At 36.3% G+C, this 10,642-nt stretch overlaps 1 protein-coding gene across 1 annotated transcript in view; it reads right to left on the bottom strand.

The window, feature by feature from the left end:
• Positions 1 to 323: 323 nt before the first annotated feature.
• TFB2M (transcription factor B2, mitochondrial) overlaps positions 324 to 10,642 on the bottom strand; it is a 16,076-nt gene continuing 5,757 nt past the window's right edge. Inside the window, exons 5-9 of the mRNA XM_007458084.1 lie at positions 8,636 to 8,646; positions 8,467 to 8,556; positions 5,666 to 5,728; positions 2,360 to 2,511; positions 324 to 501 (exon numbers count right to left, since the gene is read on the bottom strand). Of these exons, the coding sequence (XP_007458146.1) occupies positions 324 to 501; positions 2,360 to 2,511; positions 5,666 to 5,728; positions 8,467 to 8,556; positions 8,636 to 8,646 (494 nt within the window). The remainder of the gene's footprint in view (positions 502 to 2,359; positions 2,512 to 5,665; positions 5,729 to 8,466; positions 8,557 to 8,635; positions 8,647 to 10,642) is intronic.

Genomic DNA, 10,642 nt, shown 5'->3' with positions numbered 1-10,642 from the left:
AATTTCATCTGCTAATACCCTATAACTACCAGTATGCTTATAGTAGATAGGAATTTAAAACAAAACAAATCCAATTTGATCAAATCCACAATTAACTGAAGTTTTTTTCCTTTTATTTAGTTTGAATAAAATAGCAGCCATTATTTTATCCAATACAGTAATGGTATCAATGGCACAAGAATTGATCTGCCTAGCTGTGCAAAACAAGAACAGTTATCTTCTGTTGAAAGGATGTGAGCTTTTCAAACTCAGTTCTTTTTCATTTGTGCCATAATTTCCAAATAAATAAACAGCTCCAGTTAATGCCTTATCAGTCCATTTCTCTATATGATTACATCTTCCATGAAGTCATCATATAGCCACTTATAGTTATCATCTTTGTAACACTCTATGGTTTCAAAAAGGTGCTGAAAGTCTTCAGGGTACATATCTATTACTTTCACATCTTTATCTTTTTTAATTTGCTTCAATATATGCATTGCATCAATTGGACTCAATGAACTGCAAAATAAATACAAAGTAAATGTGCTTAATTCTTATCATAACAACTGTCAGTTAATATTGATAAAGGCGGCTTCTAAGCCCAATTTAAAATGCCTAACTTATTATATATAATTAATCTTATTCAGTTTAATAGCCTGCCTATTATATATAGCTTTAACTATGTCTATTCCTAAAGTTTCATGGCTTGCCTGTAATGAAAAGAGCTGATTTAGGCTTTAACATGTTCTCATCAATTCTTAGGCAAAATTCTAGTTTAACACTGCCCTTAAAAATTCTTCTGCCTGGGCTTCCCTGGTGGCGCAGTGGTTGAGAGTTTAACTATGTCTATTCCTAAAGTTTCATGGCTTGCCTGTAACGAAAAGAGCTGATTTAGGCTTTAACATGTTCTAATCAATGCTCAGGCAAAATTCTAGTTTAACATTGCCCTTAAAAATTCTTCTGCCTGGGCTTCCCTGGTTGCGCAGTGGTTGGGAGTCTGCCTGCCGACTCAGGGGACACGGGTTCGTGCCCTGGTCCGGGAAGATCCCACATGCCACGGAGCGGCTGGGTCCGTGAGCCATGGCCACTGAGCTTGCGCGTCCGGAGCCTGTGCTCCACAAAGGGAGAGGCCACAACAGTGAGAGGCCCGCGCACCGCAAAAAAAAAAAAAATTCTTCTGTCTACCTTTCATCTTTTAATTCTCTTTGCAAAAATATTCTTAACTCCATTTAGGTTCATGTAAAAGTTTAATAAGTAAACATTTAGGTTCATGTAAAAGTTTAATAAACAGCAGGAACTACTGTTTGTTTTCAGAAGAGGAAATAATTTTCACATTTTTATGTAACAATTACTGTGAATAAATTATAAAACAGAAAACTGCCTTATTCTATTAGCCTAGCAAGAAACCACCAGTGAGCCTCTGACAATAACAAGTAAACAACTGTACTAAAATATTTTGGTGGAAAATATTTCCAATACTTTTTGACTGTGAATGGAATCTTGGTCACAGCTGTAAACATCCTTTCAATCCACAGGCTCTCCAAGGCAATTCTTAACATTTTAAACCACAGTTTATCATATGTGTATTCCTTAATTTCCTACACTCTTGATATTTTCATTCAAAATAGCCACTATCACAAGGTGACAAGATGAAAAACAGATGACTTTTACTGGTGTACTGCCACTTTTAACATTTATTTTTACATAAATATTGTTCAATCAGCAGTTCATTCAGAGTTATACATTAAATGATGATCAAATTAATTAAAATGATTATTTATTTTGCCCATCCTCTGACAGTACTTTGAATGACTATGGGCTGATGAGTACATGGTAAAATGAGTAACTTCCAGAACTGTACACATCAGCCCTACGTAAAAATTAATATAGATACAAAGCAGGCAGTAACAGTATAATTTTTATAAGGCTTTAGGTAGAAACATAGAATTTGATCCAGAGCAGGACTAGGGTGGTATAATAATCTGTGCCTACTTTGCCTAGGAAACAGAACCACTAACGACAGGCAACGACAAGAGGTGGATGGTGGGTATGCTACCATTAATGCCGGGGCAATCAGCCAGTTCTTCATGTAGTTAAATTAATCCTGACAAAGATAAAACAAATTGTAGGCATCCCTGGTTGTTTTTTCAAAGAAGGAAAAAAAATTAAGCTCAGGAGATTATGTGGAAAATATATTTTCCTCAAAATGTGTACCGGCGAGAATGAAGTATTTTGTACAGACAAACAGATGAGTGAAAACATGGTACCTCACTGTTAATGAAGATATAAAAAATATAAAGAACAAAGCTCTAACGTGAAAGTACAATTCGCACATTAAGTTGCTACTTTTATATTTGCTTTTATTTTTCTTACTTACTGTAAATGGTCTATTAGCTTGGCATTGCGTTTCATAAAACACTGCCTTAACATGTGAAAAAACACATCATAGTTAAACGGTGTTAAGGTTCCTGTAAATAAATTCCTATGAGGAGTCAGTTGAATAAAACACAGGTTTTGTTCTAATGATTCCTGCAGAGAAAGGAAAATAAAATGTGTTAGTCATAAAATATTGCCAGTGCAAGACACTGTTCACTTACGCATTCAAGCTACCTTTTGGAAGAGGCAATCACAATACACCCTGCGTGTCCCTATAGGTCCCTATAGGTTCTTTTTGGATGTGACAAGAATGCAAGGCCCCAACTGCTCTTAACCTGGGCCATTCCTCAGGGTTGTTTGCAGTGAGTCACCTTGGGGGATGAGATAATGTCTCTCTATAGACTGACATTAATGTTTGCTAAAGAGAGGTGGATTCCCCCAGCTCTGTGTGCCTCAGCTGCAGTGCAAACCCACTGCATGCACACCACACAACTGCACAATATCACATTATTCCACAGGACACACGAGTCTGTGTCTCTGCCCAGCACCCATGAAACAGTAACAGCTTATTAACTTGTAAGCAGGGAAAAATGAAATCCTAAACGTGACACTAGCATGTGCTGAGTCTCTTCTGTATTTGAGGCATTAACACCAGATCCTAAGCATAAAAAAAATGACTGCCGGGCTTCCCTGGTGGCGCAGTGGTTGAGAGTCCACCTGCCGATGCAGGGGACACGGGTTCATGCCCCGGTCCGGGAAGATCCCACATGCCGCGGAGCGGCTAGGCCTGTGAGCCATGGCTGCTGAGCCTGCGCATCTGGAGCCTGTGCTCCACAACGGAATAGGCCACAGCAGTGAGAGGCCCACGTACCGCAAAAAAACAAACAAATAAATAAATAAATTATTGCCTTATAATTTTTAATTGGATTTTTAAAAAATATAGGGTTAGCAAACTATGGTACATGGCCTGCCTGTTTCTGTATACTATGGAGCTCAGAACAGTTTTTACATTTATAAAGGATTCTTAAAAAAACAAACAAACAACAACAAGCCCACAAAGAATATGGGACCTGCAAAGCATAAAATATTTACTCTCTGGCCTTTTACACAAAATGTTTGCCAACCTGCTTTAGTATACAATATTATACAGATTAAAATAAAAACTGTATGTGACTTGATGTAAATTAAGATTTTTTTTCCTCTAAAATTATTCCTCAGAACAGAGGGAGCCTTATGTTTGAATTCTTAGGAAATCTCACATATTAGCTAGTAACCCCTTATTTACTTTATAATAAATACCTATGTATATACATATTTAAACATAAATACTGTTTGTGGAAGACACGTTGGCCAAAAAAAATTTCAATCAATTCTGGTTTCTAGTTTTGAATTCCTGTAGCTGAACAAATTAGTAAAAAAGGAAGGTAATAAAATTTTAACATATTTAGCAATTATCAATTAGGGAGGGGAATAACCTCACAATTGATAGCATTATATGTTGTTAACAAGTCTTTTGAAGGTGACTTTATTTATTTTTTAAAATATATTTATTTACAGTAGTTGTGGCTCATGGGCTCTAGAGTGCAGGCTCAGTAGTTGTGGCGCACAGGCTTAGTTGCTCTGCAGCATGTGGGATATTCCTGAACCAGGGCTCGAATCCCTGTCCCCTCAACTGGCAGGCGGATTCTTATCCACTGTGCCACCAGGGAAGTCCCTTGAAGGTGACTTTAGACAGCATCTTGTAAATAGATTTGGAGTTAGATATAGGTTTACTTGATAAGTAGGGAAAAAACAACTTTCGTGATGTTCAACAAATGGTTATATGTAGCTTAGGAAAAAAGTTCCAGTGACAGCACAAAAACATGGCTTCAAAAAAGTATAAACCTCAAACCACTTGGATGGAAATGAAGATCATGTGCTTTAAAAAACTGTTAAATATTTAAAAGCGCTTCTGTAACAATTATGAACACACCGACATCAGACATGTGAAATATCTGAATAAAATTTTCTCTTAAAACATAACATTTGGTTATTTCATTTTCATCCCTAAAAGTTTATGCATTTATGTCAGCCAAAAAAATGTTTTAGCTTTTGACACTGTCATTGAGAAAATGGGAAAGGTGTCCTATATGCAGGGTTATTAATTTCAGGGTCATTTGGATAAATTCCTACTGGTATCAAGCCAAAATGTATTACCCCTATTCTGTTTTGTGAGGCTACATAAATTACGTTTATGGATAGTGAAACAGAACTAAAATCATAATGATCACTGATTATTCTAAAATCAGAATATTTCTAAATTGATAGTTTTCCTTTTTTCCTTTAGCGGCAAGAGCGAGAAAAAAACCAAAGTAGTAAGCAATGGGAAAGTCAGACTGAACTAATATGCTGAGATTAGGGAATCATTAGCATTTAATCCTGAAATGGAACTTCTGAATTGAGTCTGAAAATTGTTTTTAAAACTTCAGCTACTTTATTACAACTTCAATATAAGTAGCCCATAATCTAAATGGAGGATCACTCTATAACATAATCACTTTGGTTCTTTATGAAGGGAAAAAATAAACAAAAATTAAAGCCCAACCCCTAGGGTAAGAAACAAGATGTACCTGTTAGTGAAATAAACCATTATAAGTAGGAATATTACATATATGATTTATTAATAAGGTATAAAATCTTGTTTTCAGTTTATCAAATTAGATGAATAAACATTTTAATATTCATGTGTTTTCCAAACTTGAGAGGTATCTTCATTTCAAAAGTTAAAAATAGAAGTCAGGGGCTTCCCTGGTGGTGCAGTGGTTAAGAATCCACCTTCCAATACAGGGGACATGGGTTCGAGCCCTGGTCCAGGAAGATCCCACAGGCCGCAACTAAGCCCATGCACCACAACTGCTGAAGCCCGTGCGCCTAGAGCCTGTGCTTCACAACAAGAGAAGCCACCGCAATGAGAAGCCCGCGCACGGCAACAAAGAGTAGCCCCCACTCACCACAACTAGAGAAAGCCCGCATGCAGCAATGAAGACCCAACGCAGCCAAAAATAAATAAATAAATTTATATATTAAAAACAAGTCAGAATCTGTGTTTAAGCCTATTACTACGCTAGCATTCATTGTATAAACAACTGAAAAATATAACTCCCTTCCAAAATAATTTGAATATATTAAAATCAATAAGATGTTTAAAAATTTTTCTAGATATTCTAAAATTAAAAATTTCAATAAATACAGAATACCAGATAATGTAAAAGAAAACAAAGACTGTTACATTAGAGGAAAAAAGGGAAAGGTATTCATTCATTCTTACCCTATGCTTTTGCTTTGCCAGCTGCCCATTTGCGGTATATGTGCCAAATGATAAGCAAGACTCCTTGAGTGAAGATAAACAAAAAGAAAACATTTCTTTCAGTTCTCTTGGTGCAAAGTGCCCCACATTATTACTGCCTTTAAAATTGTCTTGCCTAAACAACATAATGAATTAAAGCCAAGTCTCCAGTCTAACTGAATGTAAGAAAAACAACATGTGACAGTTAAATCATATACATTTCTCTTCTCTCTCATTTTTTTTAGATAAAGAAAAGGGGAGTCAAAGGTCTAGCCAAATACTGGTAACTCTATTACTTGCTTAGATAAAAGACAGTTGCCCTTAGTATAATTATGCAAATACATTCTAAAGTTATTTTTAGTAGCCAGCATATTACAGTCACAATCAGTTTAGGGTCTATCAGACCAATTATGGGGATGTTTTTGCCCTACCTCAGTGGAAAAACCACTGATATGAATATGCTGGGACATGTAAGGAGATAGACAAAGAAACTTGTGTCAATTTTTAAAAGGATCATTACTTTCTTGTATCTAACTTTTGTACATACAATTTCGTATGTGAAGCAATTTTAAAAGATGACACAACTGAAAAATTATTGTGTGTGTGTGTGTGTGTGTATAAATACATATACACACATTAAATTCCAAAATAACAGCATTTGACACAGACTTAAAAGACTAAAGCTTATAATATTGGATGTAAGGTCAGAAACGATAATTTATTACTAATTGCAGTGGCAACTGACGTAGAATGAAAAATGCAATTGTTGCTCATCTGTGAAACTCCCAGCAGTTCCAGGAATGTCACTAAGTGGAGGAAGGCAAAGCAGCAGCAGCAGCGGGCACTGCAGCTTCCCCCCACACTTGGTCTATCCACAGCAGTTTAGGGCACTGCAGTGGGCACAGAGAAGACTTCACTCTCATCTACCAAACCCACAGGAGAGGAAGACCTGCAAGACCTTGGGAACTGAATTCAACAACAGACCATCCAGTAGTAGATATATAATGGACAAATGTTAAAAATGGTGGGTCTAGAAAGACCTCTCCTTTCTGGAGGTTAATAAATGGCAAAACTCAACATAGGGCTTTTGAAAACAAATACTGCAGAAAAAGAAAACTATCCTGAAAGCTGAAGTCCTCAGAGGGCCTTCTATCAAGAAACTAGCCAAAAGCCAGGAAGAGAGAAGAGCTGAGATGAAAAGCCAACAGAATGAGAGGAGATCAGTGGGGTTAAGAAAGGATTTTAGGGAAACCAAGAACTACAGTACCAAGATTACAGTATGTAGTATAGGCAGAAAGCAGGGTCAGTGCCATGAAGGCTAAATGTGAAAAAGATTTCTGGGAATACAGAAAAAGGATGAGAGTATGACAGATACGTAAGACAAGGAACAGAGACAGCCAACCTAATAACCTGATACATTCTGGAGGAAAAAAACCAGAATTGGAACAAAAGCTAAAATCAAATGAGATAACATTCTAACAACTAAGTATGCACTGAAGGTCTTAATGTGTTCCTGGACAAAAGCAATGAAGAGACTACATAGAGGAAACACTCTTTTAAAATTAAACCAATATATCCTCGGAAGAACAAGGGCTCATAAAATATACAAACATAGGGCTTCCCTGGTGGTGCAGTGGTTGAGAGTCCGCCTGCCAATGCAGGGGACATGGGTTTGTGCCCTGGTCCGGGAAGATCCCACATGCCGCGGAGCGGCTGGGCCTGTGAGCCATGGCTGCTAAGCCTGCGCATCCGGAGCCTGTGCTCCGCAACAGGAGAGGCCACAACAGTGAGAGGCCCGCGTACCGCAAAAAAAACAAAAAACAAAAAACAAACAACAAACATATTCCTTATAAAAACAATTTGATATATACTCTACTAAAATAAAAAAAGAGAATGGGTAAATTATGGTATGAAAGAAATGGTATTTATTGTTTTTTTCTTAAGCTTTTAGACCTCTATTAAAAATGGCAGCCACACACACACACACACACACACACACACACACACACACACAATGGTAGACACTAGTCACATGTGGCTACTGAACATGTGAAATGTGTCCAGTCTGAATTGGTTGTAAGTGTAAAATATACAATGGATTTTTAGTACACAAAAAAGAATGTAAATTATGTAATAACTAATTTAAAAATATTACACACTGAAATAATGTTTTGAATTGAGAAGATTCAATAAAACATAATATTAAAATTAATTTCACCTGTTTCTTTTTTACTTTTCGTAACCTGGTGACTAAAAAAAATGTAAAACTACATATGTGGCTTGCATTGTCTTCCTATTAGACAACTCTGATCTTGCCTAAGGAAATAAACTAAAAAGGGGAATGCTCTATAATGAGGTATTAAGTAGTCATTAAAAACTTAAGAAAAATGTTTAGATAGAAGGGAAAAAAAATCTTGTAATTAACTATTAGCTATTAAATGAAAAAAATAATATAATCTCCTCTACACAAAAAAGAAAAAACAGGAAAAATAAAAGACTAAAATTATGCCATAAACATCAACAGTGACCTCTGGGTGGTAGAACTATAGTGATCATTTTTTAAATTCTTTTCTTTCTTTAACATGTCTCACATTTTTGCACTGAGAATATATTAGTTTTATAATGAGAGAAGTATATAAATATTTGTGACAGAAAAACATCAGTATAGTGCTCTATTATCTTAAACACTTGGGAAAAACAATAAAATTAATCTGGTCACAGAAATACAGCCTCTTTGAAAAACCATGAAATTCTTTGTTGAAATTTAGAAGGATTTTACTCACTGTATGCAGGAGCTTAATCCCACAAGCTATTTGACAGAGCACACTTAATGCTTGATACAAGCCTGGATTTTGGGGATTTGCCATTATTTTCTAGTAAAAGGAAAATAGAAGTTACATGTTATACATAGCTATAGCCAATCAGTCAAAATCATATGTCAGATCTTAATACCTTAATGATACCTAGAAATGAAAGAAAATTAGAATTAAATGCAGAATCTTAACCATTTCAAAGAAAAGAAAGTCTTCTTAAACTTTCATATTGAAATATATCATCATGTACACTTAAAATATAATGTATTTGAGACTGATTTCCTTTAGCCATATCACCTATCAGGGCAAATTCTCATTAAACAAAAAGTGACACAGAAGTGTATAATTACTGTGGTGAAGGGTAAGTGTGATAGAAACGTGCATTAGTTGGGCTATTAAATTTTGAGTCAAGAATTACTTAGGCTGACACTTGAGGATAGAGGTACCTCACTGAATGAAAGGGCACTACAGAGAGAGAAAACCAAATGTGAAAAGGTCCATGGTAAAAGAAACATTAGAACATTCTACTAGTAGCAAGGTGAAACCTGACAAAGCATTTCCTATTTCTCTTCCTTTCATTCCTTCATGTATGCACACAGCCTCAAGGTTCTGAGTCCTCTACTCTCTTCCAGGGATGGTCACTATTTACTTACTATTTGGATCTTGGTAAGCAAATCATCCTTTCATCTCCCACCGCCCCCCATCTCAACCCATTGTTCTCTTATATACAAATAAGCATTTCCAGTTATCTTGGATTATAAGATTAGTAACATGAAGCATTCTGGGCAGCAAAGAAACATAACTCTCAAGGACTTCAGGAGGCCCTTTGATTTCAAAGAATAAAAAGTCTAAAACCCTATGTTCACTACAGCATTATTCACAACAGCCAAGAAAGGTATATAACCTCAGTGTCCACTGGTAGATGAATGGATAAAGTAGATGTATATGTTTTACATATACATATATACACACACATATAACTCAGCCATAAAAATGAATGAAATCTTGCCATTTTTGACAACATGGATAGATCTAGAGAGTATTATGCTATGTGAAATAAGTCAGACAAAGGAAGATAAATAAATATGATTTCGCTTATATGTGGAATCTAAAAAACAAAACAAATGAACAAACATAAAAACAGAGTCACATATAGAGACAACAGAAGGTTGCTAGAGATGAGGGGGTGGGGGAATAAGTGAAACAGATGACAGAGATTATGAGGCACAATCTTCCAGTTACAAAATAAATGAATCAGGGGGATGAAATGTACAGTGTGGGAAATACAGTCAATAATAATATAATATCTTTGTATGATGACAGATGGTAATATATAGACATCTGTCATCATTTTGTAATATATAGACATATCAAATCACCATGTTGTATAGCAGGAACTAACACAATGTTTAGGTCAATTATATTTCAAAAACAAACTCATAGAAAAAAATCACATTTGTGGTTACCAGAGGCAGGGGTGGAGGGGAGAGGGAACTGGATGAATGTGGTCAAAAGGTACAAACGTCCAGTTTTGTAGTGTACAACTACATAATTAACACTGTGGTATGTTACATATGAAAGTCGTTAGAGAGTAAATCCTAAGAGTTCTCATCACAAGGAGAAATATTTTTTAATTTTGTATCTATATGAGATGATGGATGTTCACCACATTTATTATGGCAATCATTTCATGATGTATGAAGTCAAAACATTGTACTATATACCTTAAACTTATAAGTGCAACATGTCAATTATATCCATTGACGGAAATGGATAAACAAAAGGTGGTGGGGTGGTGTCTAATTATATAATGGAATATTATTCAGCCTTAACAAGGAATGACATTCTGACACATGCTACAACTTGGATGAACCCTAAAGACAGTATGCTAAGTGAAATAAGCCAGACACAAAGTGGAATACTGTATGATTCCATTTACATGAGGTACATAGAATAGTCAAATTCATAGAAACAGAAAATAAAACTGTGGTTTGGGCTTCCCTGGTGGCGCACTGGTTGGGGGTCCGCCTGCCGATGCAGGGGACGCGGGTTCGTGCCCCGGTCCGGGAAGATCCCACATGCCGCAGAGCGGCTGGGCCCGTGAGCCATGGCCGCTGAGCCTGCGCTCCGCAACGGGAGAGGCCGC

This window comes from Lipotes vexillifer, unplaced genomic scaffold (assembly GCF_000442215.2).
Source record: "Lipotes vexillifer unplaced genomic scaffold, Lipotes_vexillifer_v1.1 scaffold1315, whole genome shotgun sequence".
In the NCBI taxonomy this organism is placed as follows: Eukaryota; Metazoa; Chordata; class Mammalia; order Artiodactyla; family Lipotidae; genus Lipotes; species Lipotes vexillifer.
Note: the sequence above shows the minus strand (reverse complement) of the source record. Positions and strands in the feature narration are given on the sequence as shown.